The sequence below is a fragment of the Cydia amplana genome, chromosome 24 (genome assembly GCF_948474715.1).
Source record: "Cydia amplana chromosome 24, ilCydAmpl1.1, whole genome shotgun sequence".
In the NCBI taxonomy this organism is placed as follows: Eukaryota; Metazoa; Arthropoda; class Insecta; order Lepidoptera; family Tortricidae; genus Cydia; species Cydia amplana.
The window spans coordinates 2,906,565-2,933,419 of NC_086092.1; the positions used below are offsets into that span (position 1 = coordinate 2,906,565).

Sequence of the window (26,855 nt, forward strand, 5' to 3'; positions counted from 1 at the left end):
TCCAGGGCCCGACTTATCTTTCCACACTGTATATTAATATCTGGGTGACCGATCTTTGCTCGGAGAACATATAAAAACTCGATAATGCGCGTTTTCCCAGAGATAAGACCTAGCTAGATAGATTTTTCGCCCCCGAAAACCCCCATATAGCAAATTTCATCGAAATTGTTACAGCCGTTTCCGAGATCCCCGAAATATATATATATATATATATATATATATATATAAATAAATAAATATACAAGAATTGCACATTTAAAGGTATTAGATATAAGGTGATAATATATTATTGGCCGGAATTGTATATTGTATGTATATGTATGTGATGACGACGACATTATACTTGGTAAACTATGTAAAAAGCACAAGTAAATAGTGCAAGACATAGTTACTTCTAAATGTAACAACTCTGTTATATTATAATATTGTATAATAATATTATGTGTGATATAAAAGTTACAGATAAATACATCCAATGTATAGCAAGTTTTATATTATAAAATATTAAGAGTATTTTTATGTTATTTGTGCAATGTACAGAGCATACTTTCCTTTTTTAAATCCAACAATATATAAACGAGCAGTAGTGAGAATTAATTTGAAATAGAGTTTTCTGCCCTCCGGCCGGAAAGCGTCAACTTTCGGCCCGCTGCGCTAATGGAAGTTGCCGCTTTCCGGCTCCGGCAAGCAGAAAACTATTATACACAACTCGGCAAGTTAAAAAGAAAGCCTCAGATCACATGTTTTTTCGACCTCGCCTTCGCCTCGGTTGACAATTGCATGTGATCTCAGGCATTGCTTACTTTACTGCTTATATATGACACCGTAAGATTGTGAACCCGTTAGTTTATAATCTAACGTAGGTTAGGTTAGATTATAATCTCCCTACTGTCAGTTTATAATGTAACTAACGTGATTATAATATGACGAGTGTTTATAATTTTACGGTGACATATACACTATTAGTATTGCGTTAAGAGACCTGTCAAATTCCACTGTACGTCTATAAAACGAACCCTACGACTACTAATCATTACATAGCATGATATAATTTGGCAGTTTAACTTAGCCTTATTAGAAACGTGTAAATATATATGTATAAATATATCAAATTTGTACAACATTCTACCAGACTTAGAGTTTGAAAGTAGAGCACTCAAAAAACATGCTGTATTTTGGGCCTAATGCTTGCCATAATTTTATTTGACGTAACTGTAATTTGCTGTAAAGAATTTTCTGGGAGACTTTTTAAAATTAATGTGTAATTTTAAGTATTGAAGAGAAAGGAAATAAAGAATATTCATTATCACGATATAAATATTAATAGCTAGTCATAGTAACTTTAAAAAATATACGGTAAACTTCATTGGTAAATAGATTTAGTCATGCAATATTGTTTATTTTAGGTATATTCAATGAAATACTTAAAAGTACAGATGAAAAGTACCTTCAGATTCTATACTTTTTAGAAAGTTATCATAAAATGTTATTACAACGTTCCAACCATGTCAAATGAAATTATGCCAAGCAAAAAGCCTCAGTATAATTAGTAGACATTTATCATTCCGGGGGCGGGGGCGGTACAACTGGCGGGGGCATCGCGGGCAGGGGCGGGGCGGCGGGGGGCCCCGGGGGCGGGGGGTACACGGGCGGCGGCGCGTAGTAGTAGCCGTCCATGGGCACCAGGCCGCCCACGCCCATGCCCATGCCGTAGTAGAGCGGGGGCGGCGGGCGCAGCATGTAGTAGGGCAGCCTCGGCGCGGCGGGGACGGGGAGGGGCCAGCCTACCTTGTGGTGCGGGGCTCCGGCTCCGTTGTGGCGCGCCAGCTTGTGCGGCGGCGCGGCGCCCGGGGGCTCCGGCCCACAGCGCTTGCGGGACGTCTCCAGCACTTCCTTGGAGATCTTGATCTTGAGGCCGGCGGCCTGCGGCGGCGGGGGCGGCGCCGCCAGCCGCTCCTTCGGGATCTTGATCTTGAGGCCGGGGCTGCCGGCCAGCTTGTCGCGCGGTATGGTGATCCGCAGCGCGCCGTCGGGCGCGGGCTCCGCGGGCGCCGGCGGCGGGCTCTCCTTCCGACCTTCCTTTCGCTCCCGCTCCTTGTCCTTCTTATGTTTCTTTCTCTCCTCCTTCGACTTGTCCCGGTCCTTGTGTTTGTGTTTCTCCTTCTTCTTCTTCTCTTTCTTATGTTTGTGGTCGGGCGCGTCCTCGGCGGGGGTCGGGGGGAGGGGCGGGGGGGCAGGCTCCGGGTCCCGTTTGACTTCGACCGCCGGCTCGGCGGGCTCCCGCTTCGGTTCCGCGGCGGGCTCCCGTTTGACCTCGACCGCGGGGGACTTTCGCTCGGTCGCGACGGTTATGGGCGCCGGCTTGGCGAGACTCTCTTTGAGCAGATTAGATACCAGCGTGGGGTCGGTCTCTATGCCGTTGAGCGGGCGCGCGGGCCGGGGCTGGGGCTCGGGCCGGCGCGGCTCCGGCGGCCTGGTGCGGATGGCGGCGCCGCGCTGGGAGTCGCGGAGCACGTTCTCGTAGCCGGGGGTCTCGTCGAGCTTCTTGACGACCGGGACGAGCTCGGGCTCGGAGTTGGAGGGCACGCGCTGCCTCGGGCGCGGCGGCGGGGCGGGGGCCGGGGGCGGCGGCGGCGCGGGGGCCGGGGGCGAGGAGAAGGGGGAGAGGATGGCGGGGGGCTGCACGTCGCGCAGCGCGCGCCGCGGGGAGGCGGGGGCGGGGGCGGGGGCGGACGGCGGCGGGCGCGGCTCGGGGCGGCGGGCGGGCGGCGCGCGGGCGGCGGGGCGCTGCGCGGCCTGCGCGGGCGCGGTGGAGTTGTCGGGGGAGAACAGGGAGGGGGGCCGCGTTCGCGCGGGCGCGGCGGGGGCGGGCGCGGGGGCGGGTGCGGAGGCGGGGGCGGGGGCGGCCGCAGGCTGGGCGGGCAGCGCGGCGGGCGCGGGCTTGTGCGGCGGCTTGTGGTGCGGCCAGGGCGGCGGCTTGTGGTGGTGCGGCCGGTGGTGCGGGGCCGCGGGCCGCGCCGACGGCTGCTGCTGCCTGAGGGGAGAACGGGACGATATAAAACACTGATGACTAATGACACTAATGTACACACTTGCCGGCTGTACACACTTGTCGACGGTCTCTCGCCGAGTCTTAGCAAACACCCGACCCCATCAAAGAAGACCGAACCGGAACAAGTAGGAACGAAATAGAAAAGAGCAGTGTACACACCCGTTCTCGGCCTGTTTCGGGGTCTATCGGCGAGTGTGTGTTTAGACATCGTAGTCAATCTTATCAGGCCCGGCGGGCACGCATTCTGTACAACGGTGACAACTCACCCCGGCTGCCGCGGCGCGGACGGCTGCTGCTGCTGTCTCGCTCGCTCGCGCTCGTCCCGCTCCCTCTTCTCCCGGTACGCGTTGTAGTCGATCTTGTTGGGCGGCGGCGCGGCGGGCGCGGCGGGCACGTAGCCGCCGGCCGCGGGCGCGCGTCTCCGCTCTCGCTCGTATTCTGTACAAACATGTACGTTTCAAACCTATGCCGTTGTTAACCCTTAAATGCAGTGTCAGAAGTTGCATAGGCTAAATCATATTTATGTAAAATATATAATTTTCAGTAAGAGATATATGATAAATCCTACTATTATCAAAAAGGTACACTATTTGTGATACACCTATGATAGAGTTTTTAAATATAAAATAATTACAAACCCCAAAAAAAACATCCAAAATCACATACTAAAAATCATCAAATTCTGGATTTTTTCAAATTTTCTGACATTTCGTCATAAAACGAATGTAATTTTTATAAATTAAAATATTTCGTAAATTTATATAAAAAATCGGAAAGCGGATTAGTTTTACTAATGAAATAATATATAAATAGACATATATATAGGTTTTTCTAAATATATATAAAATTAGATGTTTTTTGTGTACGCTGCATCGTACACATTTAAGGGTTAGAACATTGATCTTGAAGCTCACACAGACAGTACGCACTCGTATACGAATTTCTTTATTTAGTCGATCTGATGAGTTGGTTATAAATTATTCAGTCAAATAATTATCTAAGCGGACAAAGTGACACAGTGTTCGCACTTCCTTATTAACGTATGGGCAATAAGGTTGTGTCGAAAGTACATATTATTGGCACTTTGTCCGTGCCATTCGGTGTTGTGAATTAACAAAATTGTTTCTTAATTTGATGCGGATTAAAAGCCGATCTCAACCAACTTTAAATTATATATTTCATGAATAAGTAAACAAGTCAAATGAGCATATAAAAGCCTCTCACCTTTGTCAAATGACTTGTCAAAGTCGTCATTGGGCAGCGCCGGCCGCTGCTGCGACGCCGCGCCGCTGCCGTGCGCCGCGCTCGAGTGCGGCGAACTTCCACCTGCAAATGACACTACTGTTACAATCTGTCACGTTTATAGGGTTCCGTACCCAAAGGGTAAAAACGGGACCCTATTACTAAGACTCCGCTGTCCGTCCGTCCGTCCGTCTGTCACCAGGCTGTATCTCATGAACCGTGATAGCTAGACAGTTGAAATTTTCACAGATGATGTATTTCTGTTGCCGCTATAACAACAAATACTAAAAACAGAATAAAATAAAGATTTAAGTGGGGCTCCCATACAACAAACGTGATTTTTGACCGAAGTTAAGCAACGTCGGGCGGGGTCAGTACTTGGATGGGTGACCGTTTTTTTTCTTGTTTTGCTCTATTTTTTGGCCGGTTTTTAGGACCACATTTATGGCATGGCCTGGCGTGTCTCACTCCGCTACAGGTAGCTAAAAGTACATCCGTTCCGGCCCCAATTTTGGGGAAAGCCATAAGCCGCGCGTGGCGCTGTCGCCACCTAGCGGCCATATCTGTGCTGATCGTAACAGACGCGTTTCGTTAGAGAGTGAGTCTTCTGTATTTAGTACTATGATTTATTCTGTGCCATGGCGATACTTTTTAGAGTCCGCGAAATTACAGACAGATACTAATATCTGTCTAAGCGCCATCTAGTAAGTTAACACGTTTAATAGAGGCTTGACGTGACAGCCGCTCCTGCAGGTCCGGGTCACCGACCCTCGTGTGATAGACAAGGACTCACTGTTGCTGTTCCTTTCCATCTTGCGCTCGAGCCGGGACGGGCACTTGTCGGAAATGTGCAGGAACTCGGCGGTCAGCCGCTCCTGCAGGTCCGGGTCACCGACCCTCGTGTGATAGACAAGGACTTACTGTTGCTGTTCCTTTCCATCTTGCGCTTGAGCCGGGACGGGCACTTGTCGGAGATGTGCAGGAACTCGGCGGCCAGCCGCTCCTGCAGGTCCGGGTCACCGACCCTCGTGTGATAGACAAGGACTCACTGTTGCTGTTCCGCTCCATCATCTTGCGCTTGAGCCGCGACGGGCACTTGTCGAAGATGTGCAGGAACTCGGCGGTCAGCCGCTCCTGCAGGTCCGGGTCACCGACCCTCGTGTGATAGACAAGGACTCACTGTTGCTGTTCCGCTCCATCATCTTGCGCTTGAGCCGCGACGGGCACTTGTCGGAGATGTGCAGGAACTCGGCGGTCAGCCGCTCCTGCAGGTCCGGGTCACCGACCCTCGTGTGATAGACAAGGACTCACTGTTGCTGTTCCGCTCCATCATCTTGCGCTTGAGCCGGGACGGGCACTTGTCGGAGATGTGCAGGAACTCGGCGGTCAGCCGCTCCTGCAGGTCCGGGTCACCGACCCTCGTGTGATAGACAAGGACTCACTGTTGCTGTTCCGCTCCATCATCTTGCGCTTGAGCCGGGACGGGCACTTGTCGAAGATGTGCAGGAACTCGGCGGTCAGCCGCTCGAGTAGATCCGATGTCACCGTCCGGTCGACATACGAGAACCAGTGCCGGCCCTCATTTGATTGGGGTATCTGAAAATATACTCAAATTAAACACTGGAAGACTACCTAGTTGAATTTTTATTCCTTATAAAGGGGCCCACTGATTATCATGATTATATTAAATATCGTCCGGCGAACTGATAATGATATTTCCTAGCTCATATAACCCGGCAACCTTCAAATCAAGGGTAAACAGACACCTTCTGGGCAGGCTCGCTCCATCGTAGGCCACGTCTTCGCCTCGGCTAGTCTGTGGTCATGAGTAAGCCCATTAATTATATAATTATATCAAAAGTGGGCCCCTTCATAAAGTACTTGATCAGTTAGGCCGCGGACTGGACGCACGCGCCCGGCGGCGAGACAAGGTTCAATGGGGTTGGCGACTGTCAAAGGTTTACATAGATGGCGCCATCATAGCTTGCCCCTTTCTCTAGTTTTCTTCTATGAGATTTGGCTTAAAGGGCTGGCTGGAGTGGCTGGCATCCAGGCATTTATGGGTGGATCAACTATTTCTTGTTGTTATTCTGTCCGGTCAGCCAAGAGACAATAGTAGCATGGTTTGTTAGAAGACATTGTACACCACCTTCTTCTGACACGCTTGGTAGACGACCCTCAATGGAAAGGGTTTATAAGTATCACAAAAAAGCGTGTTTGGTGAATTTAAATGCTTAAAAATCAGGTTTTAAAGAGGGACCCAGGAAAACGTAACCATGGAAACGAGTGACAAGAAAAAGTTGATTCAGCCTTATATTTTTGACACCCTTCTAGGGATTGACATGCTGGCTCCATTTGCCAAACACATCGGCCACCCTCAATTATTTTTTGCACGATATTGTTATGTCGTATTAAGTGTCCGATCATATGCAATATAAGGGTGAATCAACTTTTTCTTGTCACTCGTTGCCATGGTTACGTTCTCCTGTGTCCCTCTTTAAAACCTGATTTTTAGGCATTTAAATTCACCAAACACGCTTTTTTGTGATATTTATAAACCCTTTCCATTGAGGGTCGTCTACCAAGCGTGTCAGAAGAAGGTGGCGTACAATGTCTTCTAACAAACTATGCTACTATTGTCTCTTGGCTGACCGGACAGAATAACAAGAAATAGTTGATCCACCCATCAACAAACAGAACAGCCATGATATACGTCTTTATGTATAATAAACAGATACAAATATAAAACGAACCCAAAATCACTAACACTCACCGCCCAGTTGCTCCACTAGGAGGCCAGATGTATGCAGCCGGTACTGCAGGCACATCGTCGTCAAGTGCAGGCTGTTTGACGCCATGAAGTATGTCGTCTGCGCGAGGTCTTTGGGCGCTGTGGACGTGAGATACATATGTTAAGCACTAACACTCACCGCCCAGTTGCTCCACTTGGAGGCCAGGTGTATGCAGAAGCAGGCCACGACGGTGGGCCGGTACTGCAGGCACATCGTCGTCAGGTGCAGGCTGTTCGACGCCATGAAGTATGTCGTCTGCGCGAGGTCTTTGGGCGCTGTGGACGTGAGATACATATGTTAAGCACTAACACTCACCGCCCAGTTGCTCCACTTGGAGGCCAGGTGTATGCAGAAGCAGGCCACGACGGTGGGCCGGTACTGCAGGCACATCGTCGTCAGGTGCAGGCTGTTTGACGCCATGAAGTATGTCGTCTGCGCGAGGTCTTTGGGCGCTGTGGACGTGAGATACATATGTTAAGCACTAACACTCACCGCCCAGTTGCTCCACTTGGAGGCCAGGTGTATGCAGAAGCAGGCCACGACGGTCGGCCGGTACTGCAGACACATCGTCGTCAGGTGCAGGCTGTTCGACGCCATGAAGTATGACGTCTGCACGAGGTCCTGGGGCGCTGTGGACGCGAGATAAATATGTTAAGCACTAACACTCACCGCCCAGTTGCTCCACTTGGAGGCCAGGTGTATGCAGAAGCAGGCCACGACGGTGGGCCGGTACTGCAGGCACATCGTCGTCAGGTGCAGGCTATTCGACGCCATGAAGTATGACGTCTGCGCGAGGTCCTTGGGCGCTGTTGACGCGAGATAAATATGTTAAGCACTAACACTCACCGCCCAGTTGCTCCACTTGGAGGCCAGGTGTATGCAGAAGCAGGCCACGACGGTGGGCCGGTACTGCAGGCACATCGTAGTCAGGTGCAGGCTATTCGACGCCATGAAGTATGATGTCTGCGCGAGGTCTTTGGGCGCTGTGGACGTGAAATAGATATGTTAAGCACTAACACTCACCGCCCAGTTGCTCCACTTGGAGGCCAGGTGTATGCAGAAGCAGGCCACGACGGTCGGCCGGTACTGCAGGCACATCGTCGTCAGGTGCAGGCTATTCGACGCCATGAAGTATGACGTCTGCGCGAGGTCTTTGGGCGCTGTGGACGTGAGATACATATGTTAAGCACTAACACTCACCGCCCAGTTGCTCCACTTGGAGGCCAGGTGTATGCAGAAGCAGGCCACGACGGTGGGCCGGTACTGCAGACACATCGTCGTCAGGTGCAGGCTGTTCGACGCCATGAAGTATGACGTCTGCACGAGGTCCTGGGGCGCTGTGGACGCGAGATAAATATGTTAAGCACTAACACTCACCGCCCAGTTGCTCCACTTGGAGGCCAGGTGTATGCAGAAGCAGGCCACGACGGTGGGCCGGTACTGCAGGCACATCGTAGTCAGGTGCAGGCTATTCGACGCCATGAAGTATGATGTCTGCGCGAGGTCTTTGGGCGCTGTGGACGTGAAATAGATATGTTAAGCACTAACACTCACCGCCCAGTTGCTCCACTTGGAGGCCAGGTGTATGCAGAAGCAGGCCACGACGGTCGGCCGGTACTGCAGGCACATCGTCGTCAGGTGCAGGCTATTCGACGCCATGAAGTATGACGTCTGCGCGAGGTCTTTGGGCGCTGTGGACGTGAGATACATATGTTAAGCACTAACACTCACCGCCCAGTTGCTCCACTTGGAGGCCAGGTGTATGCAGAAGCAGGCCACGACGGTGGGCCGGTACTGCAGGCACATCGTCGTCAGGTGCAGGCTATTCGACGCCATGAAGTATGACGTCTGCGCGAGGTCTTTGGGCGCTGGGGACGAGAGACAAGACATGTTAGAACGTGAAAAAGGTGAATCAAAGTAGTGAAATGAATTGTATTAATGAAAGGGTTTTTAAATTATAGCTGGTCAAGCAAATCTTGCCAGTAAAAAAAGGCGCGAAATTCAAATTTTCTATGGGACGATGTCCCTCCCTTGGAACCTACATTTTTAAAATTTGCCGCTTTTTTCTACTGACAAGATCTGCTTGACCATATATTTTGATAGTTTTCAGACATTCATTTCTAACTCTATTTAAAGTGGTTTGATAATAACCTATCTTGTATTTGAAATGTAAGGCTAAGGAGCTAATGTTATATGTCAAATTTTACTTCTTATAATGATATTTCTTCAGTTAACCTTTTGGACACCAATGACCGATATATACGCTTACGCACCGCAGGTCCAACGCCAAAGACGTATTATTCGGTCATAGACCACAGAGCAACATAAACCTAGGTGCATATGCATAAAGTTCAATTTCAGTTTTGACACTTCGGTGACGTGGCGTCTGAGAGACAGCTTTTGTGTTTGACACGGCGTCGAAAAGGTTAATAGTTGGCTTATTAAAGATGTATTATGTTTATGAAATAAGGCATCTATTGTTAGATAAAAATAATTTTAACTAATATTTACTGTATTTAGGGGTATGAAGCATACAATGAGGTCTAAAACGGTGCCGGAGCTTAAAATGAATATAGGAACGGAACGGGTCTGAAAATGTCTTTGAGATTTTACTGGATTTACACAATCCGTACCCGGTCCTACATTCATCATTAATTTAGATAATTATTTAATTTAAAAATAAGAAATATAGCCGGTCAAACAAGTTTGTCAGTAGCAAAAGGCGCGAAATACAAATCTATGGGACGATTACCCTTCGCGCCAATTTTTTTTAATTTACCGCTTTTTCTACTGACGGAAATGGCTTGACAGACTATATATGACATGTTTCAGGCCTCATTGCTTTCAACGAAGACAAATAAAAAAAAATGCGTGAATGGACATGAAAGGGTGACCACACAAAATAAGTCCAGTGAGTTTCACATACCTCCGATTTTTCGCAAAAATGTTGGGATACATTGCCTGTGGCCTTTTCTTTTTTTTTGGTCCCGCTGTTCGGATGGGACCCTTAATTTAGGGGCGTCGCTAGGGCAGAGCTCGTGCGGTACGGGAGTGGTCGAGGCTTGGTGTGAGCACTAATTTTGATGTTTTTGTTATTTATCAACTCCCCATAACTTTATTCGTTTGTCAGATTATTTTCCATGATATTTAAGCAAACAGTGTTTAATTATTGTATCACTGTGTTTCGTATTTCTCTTTTATTTAGAAATTGGTTTGACGATTCTGGTATTTTTTTTATTTTATCCATACGAAAACATTTTTAAACAAATTTTGGCTCTTAGATTTTCATAAGAGGTATTTATTAGTAATCCTACTAAAAGATAACGAAAACACCCGAAATTGGGCCCTATAGTTGGTCAAACCAAATTGTCAGTAAGAACAAAAAAAAAACTATACTCATCCTTTTCTCTTGGGTGCTAGTACAAAGTATGATTCTCTCTGTCTTTGTTTGAAATGAGACAGTCCTTTGACAAAATATACTTGGATACACCGCAACACCCTGACCCTACCTGGCAGAACAAGAAATAAATAAACTTTCTTATTCCAAGGAGTTGCAAGTGTAAACTGGATCGTACGACAGCTGTCCATTCAAAGGAAGCCTGCTATATTCCATAAAATAGATAATAAATTGGTGGTACGCCAATTCTTGAGATTAGTTGCCAAGCAGACCCTCGGCTCATGAGCCGTGGCAAAATGCCGGGACAACAAGATGCTGACAACAGCCGATACCGCCCCAACCTCACCCGACCACCCCCTCAAGGGCCCCTCAACCGCCCCCAGCCCCGGCAGCAAGGGCCCCTCAACCGCCCCCGCTCGGCCCCCAGCCCCGGCAGCAAGGCAGACGGCCTCACCTTTGACGAGGTGGCACGCGCGGACCACGTGCGTGTGCGGGTGGTCGATGGCAACATCGAACCCTAGCGTCTGTAGTAACACGTTCTCGTTGAAAACGAGATCTTGCGCCTGAAAACGGTCGTGTTGATAGAGGGATGATTGGATCTATATAGTGGTGTGGATCTTTAATTGACTTATATGGGTGAATAAACTTTTTCTTGTCACTCGTTGCCATGGTTACGTTCTCCTGGGTCACTCTTTAAAACCTGATTTTTATTAAGTCACGTTTATAGACGGGTCTATCGCGAAATTTATTTAATTACCTTTATTATAATTAGGCATTTAAATTCACCAATCACGCTTTTTTGTGATACTTATAAACCCTTTCCATTGAGGGTGTCCGTCTACCAAGCGTGTCAGAAGGTGGTGTACAGTGACTTCTAACAAACTATGCTACTATTGTCTCTTGGCTGACCGGACAGAATAACAACAAGAAATAGTGGATCCACCCATATACTTTTGAATCTATTTCATGATGCGATAAAACATATTAATTGTGAAGACAAATTTCCATTTACCATTAAATATTATATTCCATACTAGCGCAGTCAATATAAAGGTCCATATCGCTATAGATTTATATTTAAAAAAATAGCTTCTTGACTTAGAGCCATAGATGGCGCTGCATGCCGCCATTTTCTTTTGGGAAACTAAATTGTCAAATGTGAAATGTCAATTATTCACAATCAGAGTTACGGAGCCTGTACCGCGCTATATACAATGTTAAATTGGAGCACGAAATAGTCTTTGACTTCGCCCTATCTTATACAACCAATTAATCTTTGCTAGATAGATAAGTAGACTTTGTGAGCATTACAAATTATTATGCAATAGGATAGCGGTGTAGACTCTCGCTCCTGTTGGTTACAAATGATTACGCAATAGTCTGAATCATAGCCATGTTATACGAGGGGCGGCTGAAAAGTACGCGGCCTTTGATTTTTTTTTTAAAGAGAGTATTAAAGTAAATGTTAATTAGGTATTAGTAATGGCGTCAATATTTAAACTGCCAAATAGGCGGGGAAAAAAATAGCATAGCTTTTAAAAAAAAAAATCTAGCGTAGGCCGCGAATATTTTAGCCTCCCCTTGTACCTAGGCCACACCACATACGGCACAGTGGCATGGGAAGTAAGCAGAGACGTAGTGTGGCCGTGCCATACTTCCCATACCACTCGTCGAGTGTGTGGCCCAGGCTGTAGTTAGTAAGCTGCTGGCTGTAGGACTGCAAGCCATACCGTGAGAGTCAGAATGGCGGGTGTATGTAAATAAAAATGAACAAAAAGCATACCATATTTTAGTACCTAATTTGTACTATTTGGTACCTCATATAAAAAAATTAGTACCTCACGGTATTTAAAGTTATTACCAAAAAACGTTACACCCGCCAACCTGACAGTCAGAATGGCGGGTGTATTTTATTACGCTATGATCCCGCGATTATTGATAAATTCTATAAAAGCCAAATTTTAGTACCTTTTTAATACTTTAATATTCAATTATAAATTGAACCATTTTATTTGTGGTTTCCGAGTTTTACTAATTTTACACATTGCATTGCTATTGAAAAAAATCAGGCGCTTTAATTTTTCACCGTATCGATATCGTTTTTAAGAAAAAACGCTACGCTACAACTATTTTTATTACGCCAGGATTTAGTACCTTTCATGTTTAATCTGTTACCCTTTCACGGTTAATCTGTTAGGTTCAATTAACTATGAAAATTACGTCTTACAAATGGCCAGGAGCCATGTCAAGGGATGCTTCCTAAGAAGAAATTCCGCTCTTCATTGTGCATGTAATTGTGCACCTAATACCTATTCTTAAGTACATGGTGATTAATCAAATAAAACTTGCAAATTATGTCTGTTTGTCCGTATATTAGTGTGATGAATATACTTCTTTGTGGGATTCCGTTGATGTCCTTGTTTTGCTAAGAAATGCTAAGTACCACATACTATATTCTACTGTGAATACGATTGAAATACATACCTTTTACAAGCAATATTTTCATTTAACTATTCTTACATGAGGTTTTTCTATCGTCTCGGTTAGTTTCTTAACTTATACATAACTAACAAAATACCACACCCGGTAGTATTTTCATGTTTAATATCCAAAAGGTGGATACAGGGTGGATTTTCTTTTTGAGTCAGTGAGGGCAGCTACCAGATCCCGTGCTGCTACGAGAAAACGGTCTTAGAAGACCTTCCCTCGATTTCAAATTAATAAAGATTGGCTTTTACAGATTTTGAAAAAAATATACAAGGTGCGAGAAAAAGGTCATTTTTGCAAACTTTTTGAAGTGAAAACTTCTTTGGCGGCGCTGGGCACTTTTTGAGGTGGGGAAAAAATGATAAACTCGAGACAGCGTAAGGCGATCACGTGACCGTAAGGGGCGTAAGGCGATCACGTGGCATTTAAATGAATAAAGAAAAACTCAATGTTATTTGACATTTATGTTGCGGACTCCTTTTCAAGACTCTTTACCTATGTTCAAATAATTTGACGTTGTCATGGCAGTATGTAAATAAACATGTCAATGAAAAAGTGTGATCTTATTTGAGAATGATAATAATATATAATAAATAAATAGAATACCTCCGCTAAACGTATGTATCGTGTTACAGGGCGTCGGTAACATAGTGTGGTGAGTTTTCACTTCTATCGGCACTCCCGGAGTGCAACCGTTGTTGCTTGTTTTTTGATGCCAATCGATCCCATTCCTATTGAGGATCAAAAGCTTGTATGGAACCAAAAAAAAAACTTCCGGCTAGAAAAGCCACAAATCGAGGAAAACTTTTCCCATACTCTTTGTATGAAAATGAAAACTTTTATTTTTCACATGCTATTTTTGTATGCCAATCGATTTCCTTCCTATTCAGTATCAATAGTTTCCTTGGGGTCAACTTACGGTAATGTACTAAAAAGTCAACAAATAAAAAAAAACTTTTTCCATACATTTACTATGGAGAAAACGTGAAATTTAATTCACATTCTTCTATCTGCCCAATCAGTCCTGTTCCTGTTACATTTAAAGATCATAATACTGTATGAAGACATCATACTGCTGTAAGACTGATGGGCGAGATAGAAAATTGTGAATAAAATTTCACGTTTTCTCCATAGTAAATGTATGGAAAAAGTATTTATTAATTTGTGGCTTTTTAGTACATTATCGGAAGTTGACCCCTAGGAAGCTATTGATACTGGATAGGAATGGAATCGATTTTCATACAAAAATAGCATGTGAAAAATAAAAGTTTTCATTTTCATACAAATTGTATGGGAAAAGTTTTCCTCGATTTGTGGCTTCTCTAGTCGGATTTTCTTTTGGTTCTTTTGATCCTCAATAGGAATGAGATCGATTGGCATCAAAAAAAAGTTTGTAAAAATGACCTTTTTCTCGCACCCTGTATTTTTTTTCAAAATCTGTAAAAGCCAATCTTTATTAATTTGAAATCGAGGGAAGGTCTTCTAAGACCGTTTTCTCGTAGCAGCACGGGATCTGGTAGCTGCCCTCACTGACTCAAAAAGAAAATCCACCCTGTATAGAACCTTTTGGATATTAAACATGAAAATACTACCGGGTGTGGTATTTTGTTAGTTATGTATAAGTTAAGAAACTAACCAAGACGATAGAAAAACCTCATGTAAGAATAGTTAAATGAAAATATTGCTTGTAAAAGGTATGTATTTCAATCGTACTCACAGTAAAAATATAGTATGTGGTACTTAGCATATCTTAGCAAAACAAGGACATCAACGGGATCCCACAAAGAAGTATATTCATCACACTAATATAGGGACAAACAGACATAATTTGCAAGTTTTATTTGATTAATCACCATGTACTTAAGAATAGGTATTAGGTGCACAATTACATGCACAATGAAGAGCGGAATTTCTTCTTAGGAAGCATCCTTTGACATGGCGCCTGGCCATTTGTAAGACGTAATTTTCATAGTTAATTGAACCTAACAGATTAACCGTGAAAGGGTAACAGATTAAACATGAAAGGTACTAAATCCTGGCGTAATAAAAATAGTTGTAGCGTAGCGTTTTTTCTTAAAAACGATATAGATACGGTGAAAAATTAAAGCGCCTGAAATTTTTTAATAGCAATGCAAATTGTAAAATTAGTAAAACTCGGAAACCACAAATAAAATGGCTCAATTTATAATTGAATATTAAAGTACTAAAAAGGTACTAAAATTTGGCTTTTATAGAATTTATCAATAATCGCTGGATCATAGCGTAATAAAATACACCCGCCATTCTGACTGTCAGGTTGGCGGGTGTAACGTGTTTTGGTAATAACTTTAAATTCCGTGAGGTACTAATTTTTTTATATGAGGTACCAAATAGTACAAATTAGGTACTAAAATATGGTATGCTTTTTGTTTATTTTTGTTTACATACACCCGCCATTCTGACTCTCACGCCATACCTGTTCCTGGTACTGGTCGGTGGTGAGCGCGCTGACCCCCTCCCCGCGGTGCACGCACACATGGGCCACTTTTATCACATACTCTAGCTTGCGCGGCTGCTCTTCCACCTAAACCACAACGCAAATAAATATTTCTTCTTTTCACAATCGACACGCCACAAGATCTACTCGACGTTGCATTTTAGAAGTACACCCTCATAGGACGATTGCCTTTACCGGTTGTTTCCGTTATCTCGCGACCAAATGCTGGAATGATATCCCTCCGCCTTTAAGACAGCTTAAATCCAAAAAAACATTTAAAAATCACTTTAAAAAATTCTTCTTGAAAAACAAACCGCTGGGATTCCATTCGGCTATTTGGTTGCAGATTTTAGGATATAACATGGTGGGGCTGGTGTCACACAACTAGGAGGCTTACACACAGTACACACGGGTCAATTTTTACCAATTTTTACCTATTATCTAAGTATTTTATCAAAAATTATCACACGACATGCACAAATACTCACACTTACACTGTACGATTGTTTCCGACGTACGTAAATACTTCTTCGTAAATATATTCTTTGTTGTGACCTGGGTCCCGGCAGAAAATCAGTGCTTTGCTCGAAAGAGCGAAGCGTATCACTGAGCCGTGACCCTTTTGTCCTGCTGCAACGCACACAGTTTGTACCTACCTACCTACTTTTATTAAATCTTACTTTTGTACCTACTCATTTCTATGTTATTTTCTTTGTTAGTGTAATAATAATTATTTTTTTTTCCTTTTCTTCTGTTATGATGATTGTGTGTAAATTTATATTGTGTGTCATTGCAGCTGTCAAATAAATGATTTATCTATCTATCTATCTATCTAACGTTTATTACTCTAACCTCTAGCCGCCCATACGTCAAACCTTGCCAAGCAAAATGAAATTTTATTTTGTCAACACAAAGTTCAAATTAGAATGGAACAGGAGATCTTTTTATAGGTCTCTGGGCGGCTAGAGGTTAATGATCATGCGTTCTGATCATTTCTTTATTAGAGTTAGACCAAGATAAGTCTGCAACAACTTTGACAGCATACGCAGTGCGTGCATAATAATTTCATAGAATTTTGACGTGTAAAATATCACTTGAACTGCGTGTGATGCTATCAAAATCGTTGCAGACTTTTCTTGGTCTAACTCTAATTTGTTTGCGATAATTTCGAGCAAAAACAAATGATTGTGTATGTATAAGACATTTATGACAAAGTTTTCGGGTCACATTATTCAGGCGGTCTAGCATGAGTTGAGTTCTCGCACGCGATGTCCATACTTGAAGTCGCTCTAGATGTATGCAGTCGCGCGCGAGAACGCAACTCATGCTAGACTGGTTGGAACGCATAGGACCGCGTCTAGTGTACGCGGCGCCATAGTCGGCTATATTACCTTTGCGGCGAGGAAGAGCGCGGCCGCAGCGATGGCGTTGCGGTGGAACTGCGTGAACGAGTGAAACGCGTAGAACCGGTGCATGTACACTATCGCCGTGTTGATACATAGTTGTGAGCTGTGGCTGGCGTTAAGGAAACTTGGAGGAGTATACATTTGTAATAATAAAATTAACACATTTTGAAGACAAAAGTAATATTAAAAATTACACTGATTTCATGAAATAACGATGTTAAAATAAATTCTTTTAAAATCAATGCAGGAAATTCAGATAAAACTAAGGAGGTCTGCATATAAATATGTATAATTATATACCCACAAATCATCTTTGCCATCTGACATAAGCAAGACAGGTCTGTATACCTATTCCTTATTATTATTTTGTAACTAGAATAATAGTGTATTGGACCATATATTTATATTTATTTATATATATTTAATTCAGATAACAAGATCCATACATTACAAATTAAATTAAACTAAAACTATTTCTTAAATAACTTAATTAACTAAATTAGCATAACAGCACCTCTATTATGGTCCATGTGCATATCGTTCCATTTGAGCACTATTGGACACTGTAAATTGTCAATAACAGTGTTCAGAAGGCTGCTGGGGCTGTCCCTAACACGGCGCATCAGGGAGGCCACTCTCTTGCGCATTATGGCTTGGAATATATCCCTGTATAATATAAGTATTAATGTAAGATACCCAAAATACATCTTCTGTAATATAATTCAATTCCAAAATTACCTCGGCCTCAATAATAAAATAAATACAAAAGCGTATATAAATCAGGGATGTTGCGAACATCCGCATCCGCATCCGCAACCGCGGAACATCCGCATTATTTTCAACATCCGCATCCGCATCCGCATAAAATCGATGCGGAGCTTATGCGGATGCGGATGTTGAACAAGTCGGTACAGGAACGTCTTAGCGGCGGCGTAAGTGCTAGGTAATTTCGTCATTACCTATAACGAAATCGTCTAGATCCAGAAAAGTCGGCGAAGTTACTGTTTATAAATTAAATATAACGCACCTATATTCTTGCTCAAATACTAAACGTTTGGTTTTTTTAATTAAAAAATACTAAACGTTTGGTTTTTTTAATGAAAAAATACTAAAAATGTAATATTTGACGTTTTCTAAGTACCTAATCTTGACATCCGCATCCGCATCCGCGGATGTGAGCCTTTAAAAATCCGCATTCGCATCCATATGAATTAATTATTGTTAAAGGATTTATTCATGCGCCAAGAAAGTTTAAAGTATGACCAACTGAGCAAACAATATGTAGTTATTTCATGGTATTATTTTATTTGGGGTAGTAATGACTCGGGCTTCTAGAATGATCTTGAAAGATAGAAACAAATAACATGTCTCACCTATTTAAACAATGAATTTAATGAAATGGTAGGTTTATTAGTATTTTTTATGTTTGTAACTTATGTCTCCAAATGGAATAGTGTAAAGTGTAATTCTGTGGCACTTGCTAACTACGTAAACAAACCGCCATATTGAAATCGTCTCCAGATGACAATTTACTAGTGACTTGTTTACTTACATAGTTAGCAAGTTCCATAGAATGACAATTTAGAGAAAATTAGCTATTTCATTCCAGAACTCAATCTATACTTCGTTTTTTTAGGATTAGAAATTTGGTAAACAATCTTGATGTGTCTTTTAATTGAAAAACACTTTTTAAAAATCAATAACTTTTACTTATGAAAGCAGAAGACTATAAAAGATCGTATTAGATTCATAATTGTTACATATTTACCGTAACTTATTTTTAAAATGTGTTTTTCAATTAAAAGACACGTCAAGTTTGTTTACCAAATTTCTAATCCTAAAAAAAAACGAAGTATAGCCAATGATGCTGTTTGGAAACAAAATCAAACTGCCTAAATGGGATCAAATTGTTACGAATGATGATGATGATTCTTCCGGCCGATTTCGGCCATGGCGACTACTTCGACTCCTAGTTTGCTCGGCGCTCGTGCGCCCAAAGATGGCTGACGTAGCCAATCTTCGAGGTGAACCCCCGCGCACATTGAGGACACCAGCCACGTAGTGGTAGTGAATGGGAGCAAGCTGGTGGCGCGTTTTCAGCTCGTCGCGCTTAAGGCTTCGTCACACAGGCGCGTTTTCCGGGCGCGGTGTAGGCGGGGCGCGCCGCTTTAGGCTTCGTCACACAGGCGCGTTTTCTGGGCGCAGCGTGAGCATTTTATATGTAAAATCGGCGCGCCCCGCTCACGCCGCGCCCGGAAAACGCGCCTGTGTGACGAAGCCTTTATACATACAAAACGCTCACGCCCCGCACGGAAAACGCGCCAGTGTGACGAAGCCTTTAGCGTCGAGGTCAACTTTACGTTGTTGTTGTTGCGTTGTTGTTGTTAGATAATATTAATAAGATGTATATGGCAAAAAATAAGTTATTGGATTGTTAAAGCTGTATGTTGACATAATGTAGATAAGAAAATACCGAATATTGACGCAATGTAAACATATGATTGAACTTAAGTTAACCTCGCTGTATCACTGTTGATAGGAAGAGATTATGCTTTTCCTCATATCATATGTATAGCAAGATATAAGACAAATAATGGCATTCGAAAATCAGTCATTGGATAGTTATATCTATAGGGTTTTCTTTGCCAGCAACTTCTTATGTTGTTTAATAAAACTCCTATCATCAGACAAAATATTAACCAATAAGCAATAACCATGAGTACCCAGTTAAACATACAAATAGAATAATATAGTCTTCTATTCACATTGGACACGGATTGGCACTTCACTACGGTGTGCAAGCAGGATATGGCTTTCTACGGGCATAGCACTGTCTCGTTCACACACCAGAGCAGCGTGCAGGGTGCTTAGCCAAGCTGTCTGACAATCGTTTGCGCTACGACCAAGAAACGCTATCTGTCTCTCTATTATAGAAACTGATAGCGTTTTGTTGTAGTAGTGCAAACTATTGTCACCTTGGCTAGCCCCAGTCCTGCATCAGTGATAATCGCGTATATCACTGACAATGAGAAAAGCCCTTCACTAGTATGAGTCATAGTTTTAACAGATTTAGAAATGTATGTGACCTTTAGTCCAAACTGTAGCAAATGGTGGATTTGATTTGTTGTGACTGTAAAGGATATGACTCATGGCATTAAATTGTTGTTTTCAGTGCATTCCTTTCCACCTATAAATATCACACTTTTCAGACTTATTTTGAAATGTTTTGCTATCAATTTCTAAATAAAAATTAAAAAAATTAAAGGCTTCGTCACTCAGGCGCGTCTTCCGGGCGGCGTGTGAGCGTTTAAAGGCCTGGCTAAACACACGGCGCGACGCAACGCCGCGGTCGCGCCGCGCGACCGCGGCACATGCTAACAGGTTACCGACGTCAAACAGACTGCGTCCCGCCGGTATCACGCCCCGCTTCTGTCGCGCCCCGCGCCGCGCAGCCCCTTGCGTCCACGCGGCGCGTGCGCAGCGCTGCGCCGCGTGGATTCGGCGGCCCGCCGCGTCGCGCTGGGTCACATCAGTCGGATCGGACGTTAGGCAGCGAGCGGTGCGTAGTGCGAGCGCATGGCGCCGCGCCCCGCACCCGCGCAGCCGCGCCGCGTTCCCGCGCGGCCGCGCCGCGTTTGTGCGCGCGATGAGGGCGTGTTGAGAGCGCGATCCGCGCGCGCCCTGTTTGAACAGGCATCACGCGGCGCGGACGCGACGCTGCGTCGCGCCGTGTGTTTGGCCAGGCCTTTATATGTAAAAGCGCCGCGCCCCGCTCACGCGTCGCCCTAAAAACGCGCCTGTGTGACGAAGCCTTCAGCAACTTACAAATTAATATGAAAATTACATCTGTCCAATTTTCATATTTGTAATCTATTCCCAAGAGAAGATAAGATATTCGAATATAATTTGTCAACTGTTCCAATATAATTTGTCTATGCTAGTGTAATGTGCTATTATTGTTGTTATAATTGTTGTTGTTATAAGTATTGTTATTGCTGTTAGTCTAAAGCCCCGTCTCCATATCGCGCGGCAAGCTATCGAACATTGGCTCGCGCGGCAGCCGCGCGCAATGGATACCGGCCTGGCTCGCGAGCCAACTCGCTCGCTCGCGCGGCAGCCCGGTATCCATTGCGCGCGGCTGCCGCGTGAGCCCATAGAAATAAAATGTAATAGAACAACTGTCAATCTTCAAAAGTGCGACCAAAAATGAAATGCAAGTGTGTGCGTAAATTGTCTATGTGAGATCAAAAATAGTGATGTCATGTTACAACATATTAATAACCTGTCGACGTTTGATTGCTTTATCGACTACTTTTTCAAATGTGTTATTTTAAACGTTAAGATTCTACGACATTATGACGTATAAAGAACACTTGCACTGCGTGTGCTATCAAAATCGTTGCAGACTTATCTTAATGTAACTCTTACTATATTGGAAAGTGAAGTTTAAATTTACCGCTAAACATGAGCACCTTCAAAAAGGTATAACAATCGTTATTATTTGAAGTCGGTTATAAAAGCTAATATCTTAATGATGTCTTGTGAAGAAATAATTACTTAGCTATTAATATACCGACAAGTTATCGATACTGTCATATGAACATTTTGTCAAGCCCTAACGTAAAGTAACAGGTTATGTTTTTACACAAAATATTTTAAATTATAGACTAATATGATAAAATATTAGCACACGAAGGAAGAAAAACTTATAATGAACTGTATAAACCGGCTTCTTACACTTTTTACGCTGTTAATTTGACAAAATATCGTTAAGAAAATTTCGCTCGGAATATCATAAATCCTCTGAAATAAGTACTTGCTTGGATTATTTGGCCCTGTGACACTGAAATCCGCCACACTACAAGACACCATCTTCACTGAATTACTTTATTTAATACTTTTCGTTCTAATCCGTGTATATTTTTCAATTTGAAAATTACCGTGATATGCTCTTGGCCGTCTGCGGCCGTCATCAAACTCAAAAGTGGTCACGTTTTCTCATTGGTAGTCTTGACTCTTTCGCACTCATGGGATGTTCATATACGTGATGGCTTCCCTTTCGCACACTTCAGCTGTCTGTCAAGCGCGAGCGCGAAAATGACAAGTCTGTGCGCGAGCCAATGTTCGATGGTTTCCCGCGCGATATGGAGACGGGGCTTAAGTTTCGTGACGCATTGGTTTAACCTTTTGGCCGCCGGACCTAGTCCGCAAAGACGCTCACTCACACGCCAGAGCAAATTTTAAGTAAACAACTAATAAAAAGTTTAGGGATTGCAAATAGTGATATCGATATTTACAATTTATGGTAAAAATCTTCTCAATTTGGCTTTGTTCTTATCCAACTTTAATTTATTTCGAAAATGCCAAAATTTACATATTTTTTACACCCGACAATGTTAAAAATAAAGGTCTTTATCATTAAAAACAACCACTAAACAATATCGATTCATGACGCAACATCACCGCACTAGGCTGTACAAGAAGTCGTTTATACAAGACAACGGCGCGCATGGACTGTCCGCAGTGCAGACCGACAAGGACTGTTTCCGCGCGGATTAAGTAATAATAGTCTCTAGGTCAACGGCGTAAGCGCTTGTCGGTACGTAAACTTTTTAAGCGTAACGTTAGAGCCGCGCATCGTGTGTCGATAATATAAATGTAAGTACCGGAACTGCATTGGGGAAAATTGCACGTGGGTTAATTGAATTGTCAATGAGTGAAGAACAATAATATTGGAAAAGGGTGGGAATCGGAAATGTTCGGGAATGCATGTTTCACATTCGACATGTTCCTTAGATGAGCTTCTCAGTTCCCATGTCAATGTCAATTTTTCGTCAATTTCAAATATAACATTCTCATAGTTAGGCGACACTGTCCTAGCGTCCGCCTGTACCATTCTTGTGCAAAGCGGTCACTGCAGGGTATCACTCCCCACTACACTATCATCTTAAAATGAATCTTTTGTTCTGCAAATAAACCACAAGGACAGATTTACTTGTCTGACTCTACTATCAACAGCTGAAGAAGCTCCCTGAACTTCAGCTATAGTTAATGCCTGTCTCTCTCGTCTCGTTTTACGTATTCTAGTTACTAGTTAGTAGTTACCACCAATTGGCATTTAACAAGTGTTCAAATGCTTAAATAAAACCAGATTTGCGATTTGATATTTATTTTGAATATTCTCATATCGAGTTAACATTCCATCCCTAGCTGTCTTGTATACAAGACAACGGCGACGAGGAACAAGAAAAACGTTGAAATCTGGAGCAATTTTTTTGAGAGCCTTATTATAAAAGAATGGATTTCTATGCAATTTTTTTTTAAACAAGGACCTAAAACATTAACATTAGTGTAAAAAAAATTATAATTGATATTTTTTCCACATTTACCGAGCGGTTGAATTTTTGTCTTGTATACAAGACAGCGGCGCCAGTGTATCGTTCTATCGTTGTCTTGTATACATGCCAACGGCGGTCAAAGGGTTAACTGTAATGTCTTGTAAAAAATTTTATCAATAAAATAAAAAGATGGATTGCACACAGGCAGAATTGCGGGTACAGATACTTCAATATAAAATGGCTAACACACTCACACAACTAACCTAACCTAAACAAGCTATTGAATAACTCTAACCATGAATGTGTTTGTGACATCTTGAATCTTGTTCACCTGCTAAGTATTGTCAAGTATTGTAATATACACTTTAGATTCAGGTATGTGTCCCTACCTGTTGCTGGCAAAAAATCACAAAAGAACTTTTCAATGGCTTTACAATTGCCACTTTTGTTGAATTTAACGTGAATGAATGGTTTTTAAGGTACCTGCATTCATGGATCAGTAGTTTTTAATTTGGAGCTAAGTCGTATAATTATTTAAACCTGAATTAAAGACATTAATGTCAATGTAAGAAAATTTGGTAAAACTTTATGTAATTAAAAAATCCCTACACAACTTTGGGAACAAATAAAATTATTTTATGAAATATATTTTTGCAGCAACTGGTGGGAGCATGCAACAAACCGTGATGAGTGGCGGAAGAAAGGGGAGGCCTTTGCCCAGCAGTGGGACACGAAATATTTAAAAAAAAAGAAAAAAAATGATTTGTGTTTTTTTAAGTAGTCACCATTGCCGTAGTCACTTCATCCGGCCTTCACCAATGGGAGGGCTTCATCACTTTTTCTTTAATATATGACATCTATTTCAGTTTCTAAAAAAATCCCTTTCATAAGGTTTATTTTGGTACATCATTTCATCATCATTTGATAAAAGTTAACTTTTAAATATCTAAGTTAAAGTGACTAAACCTGTAAAGAGTGTAAAGGGAGATAGGTAATAGTAGACATCGCAATAAAAAAAATTGCAACCTCATTTGAAAGTGCTAAAAAATGAGATAATCATTTGTTGTATATCAACTACTGACATACATTTCACAGGGAACTTTCCAATTGTAATACCATGGTTGTGTGGGCGTCTTTCACAAAAACTTTAGGTAAGATTGTGATCTCATTTTGTAATCTTTGGATACAGAATGTATGCATATCAATATCAATTATCTGATAAAGATAAAGCATGATGTGTAATATTGATAAGATAAGCATGCGTGTATGTGTAATATTTTAAGAATTGTTTTTAAACATAACTAACAAAGTAGTGATATATTTTTTGGTAGGTAAAATTCACTGGCGATGTTCCTATCTTGTTGATTAACCTGTCGAATCCCACAATATGACGTCACCATAAGCGTTCTGGCTCATGTATGAGCCGTGGGAGCTGACGGATTAAACTTTATTTTTGTCATTTTTAAGGACTTGCAAGAACGTATAGACTGCAAAAATGCTAAAACAGAATAAAGCAAATGTTATTAACCAGACGGACTGATTTTGTATACTGAGTTTCCTGGATTTCTGTCCTACAAAAAGATTTCAATGTCAATGTTTTTGAGTAACTTATGTTTATACAAAACTGGATTGATGCCAGATTTTTATATATCTACTATGTAACAGCTTCAAATTCTTTTAGTAAGGTATTTTTGGGGTTATGTGTATTGTGTATGGACATTTTATAGTATGTACCAATTAAGGTAAATGTCTTAGTGGTTGGCATCCTAATTCTAATAGTTACGTAGTTTAGCGTAAAAGATCCATCCTCTAAAATTTGTCATTTAAATGAACGACTTTTCCGTTTGACAGAAAGTTCAAATTTGACTAACAGATTTTTGTGGATTGGATCTTTTACCCTAAACTACGTCCAGTTGACAGTGTGTTGTCTCCTCTATTGCATGAAATTAAGATTGTAGGTGGCAACCATCTATTGGAGTGTTTACCACTGGGTAAATCTATAAAATTGATGTACAAAATAGGAATACTTTAGTTGTACATTAAATTTATAGTACTACACTACATTAAAGTTTTTCCGTACCTATTACGGTTGTTTGTTTAGCAATTCTCAGAAACTATGACTCATATCGACAATTGCTGATTGCACTTGCGGAAAATAACACATTGCGCGCCATTTTCATACAAACATAAATATAGATCGAAATGTATGAATGAAACTGGTATTTTAACTAAGCTGATATCGCTTGCGTGTGTCTCATTTATGTAAACTTTGATGACAAATGATAGAAAATTAGATAAATCATGAACGTGTCGTCATGAATCGAACATGAACTAGTCGAGTACTAGGCGCGCAGAAATTGCGCGGCGGTCACGGGCCGGAATGCGTGAGCGACGCGCGAATTTCGCAGAAAACACACGAATGTAATTATAGAGGCAGACAGGGTCGATCACCAGTCAACGTCATCGGCGTCCAGACAGCTGTGAAGATCACTGACCCACAAAACGATCACGCCATCACGCGTGACCATAACCTAAAACATCTCTAACCATTTTCAACAACTAAATCTAGGCGAATGTCGCCCTAAATCGACTTACGTACATTTCTTACCTTGTATTATTGCGTTGACGCGACACGGGCAGCGGGAAACCCCAGCATGAGAAGCGAAAGTGCTCGAATGACGCCGTACAAGAAAGCAAATTTCGTCATACTTTAAACTTTCTTACACCATCACTATACACTTTTATCACTGTTCAGAACAATTGCAACGCTTTTGCATATAGATTTCATTAATGAAAACACTGTTTTGAGGCGTGTAGTACGCATTTCGAACACATGACTCGACAAAACAACACAAAATCACCACATTATGAAAAAAGGATACACTTGAAGCCTCTGGCCCATATCCTGGATTAGATTTGCGGCTTGCTGCCTATATGCTAGTTCCTTATCTGCATCTAAACCGCATTTTCTGCTTGCTGAATTCTGTAGTTGATCTTTTGAAAAATACCATTTTTCTTGTCCGCCAGCCATTGAACGGATATTCCAATGACTGCGCGCGAGGGAGCACGACGGAAAGTTGCTCTCCGTCTAAGTGCGTGAGTGGAAAAGGGACAGCGCTATTACAGCGGCGACCGGATGCGGACCACGTTAACATTTGAGTGACTTACACTATATTTTTATACCATTTTGAATAACTATCACATACGATGTGTACTGTGTGAAAACTAAAAAATAAATAAGATTATTGATATGAATATGAAAACAAAGTGAAACAAAAAAAATTTCGTCACGTTTCGAAATTTTTAGACAGACGCCATTGCAAAACTTGGCTGTTAACGCAGTGAGATCTCCGGTGACATAAGGATGATCTGCAACAAACACAGGTATGTTTCACATTATCACTATGTTTCCTCTTGTAGTATAACTTGTGATCTTTCGTTTGTGCATATTTTTGAAACGATTCATCCACTTTGAAAGGAAAATATTCAGCTATAAAATTACTGACCTACGTTCTATGTCACACCGTGAAAATGGCCGACCCACCACTGTTTACAACACACTTCATTATTTATTATGACGAAAAATAGTAATTAATCACTTAAGACCTAGTCAACATCATGGTAATTAGTTAATTATTTTTTTACATTCGTTGATGCATTTAGTA

The 26,855-nt window shown here is 42.4% G+C and overlaps 1 protein-coding gene across 3 annotated transcripts; it reads right to left on the bottom strand.

Moving 5' to 3' along the window:
* Positions 1 to 1,560: 1,560 nt before the first annotated feature.
* On the bottom strand, positions 1,561 to 26,809 carry LOC134659131 (cyclin-T). 3 transcript variants are annotated; one of them, XM_063514755.1, is made up of 10 exons: positions 26,697 to 26,809; positions 26,073 to 26,559; positions 16,838 to 16,955; positions 15,426 to 15,533; positions 10,938 to 11,046; positions 8,818 to 8,954; positions 5,737 to 5,890; positions 4,277 to 4,378; positions 3,319 to 3,490; positions 1,561 to 3,034 (listed from the first exon to the last, which is right to left on the bottom strand). In XM_063514755.1, the coding sequence occupies exons 2-10, from the start codon at positions 26,219 to 26,221 to the stop codon at positions 1,561 to 1,563; spliced, it is 2,523 nt and encodes an 840-aa protein (XP_063370825.1). In that variant the 5' UTR covers positions 26,222 to 26,559; positions 26,697 to 26,809. The 3 variants fall into 3 exon arrangements, with proteins under 3 accessions (XP_063370825.1, XP_063370824.1, XP_063370822.1); XM_063514754.1 differs by lacking the exons at positions 8,818 to 8,954; positions 10,938 to 11,046; positions 15,426 to 15,533; ... (1 more) ...; positions 26,073 to 26,559; positions 26,697 to 26,809 and adding an exon at positions 7,225 to 7,380; XM_063514752.1 differs by lacking the exons at positions 8,818 to 8,954; positions 10,938 to 11,046; positions 15,426 to 15,533; ... (1 more) ...; positions 26,073 to 26,559; positions 26,697 to 26,809 and adding an exon at positions 7,219 to 7,380.
* Between the last annotated feature and the right edge of the window lie 46 nt (positions 26,810 to 26,855).

Excerpts from the sequence above, each read along its gene's own strand:
- LOC134659131 (XM_063514755.1), bottom strand. The coding sequence starts at position 26,221 with ATGGCTGGCGGACAAGAAAAATGGTATTTTTCAAAAGATCAACTACAG. Across the intron at positions 15,534-16,837 it reads CGCTCTTCCTCGCCGCAAAG|GTGGAAGAGCAGCCGCGCAA; the intron begins GTAATATAGCCG and ends GTTGTGGTTTAG. Across the intron at positions 3,035-3,318 it reads TCCGCGCCGCGGCAGCCGGG|GCAGCAGCAGCCGTCGGCGC; the intron begins GTGAGTTGTCAC and ends TTCTCCCCTCAG.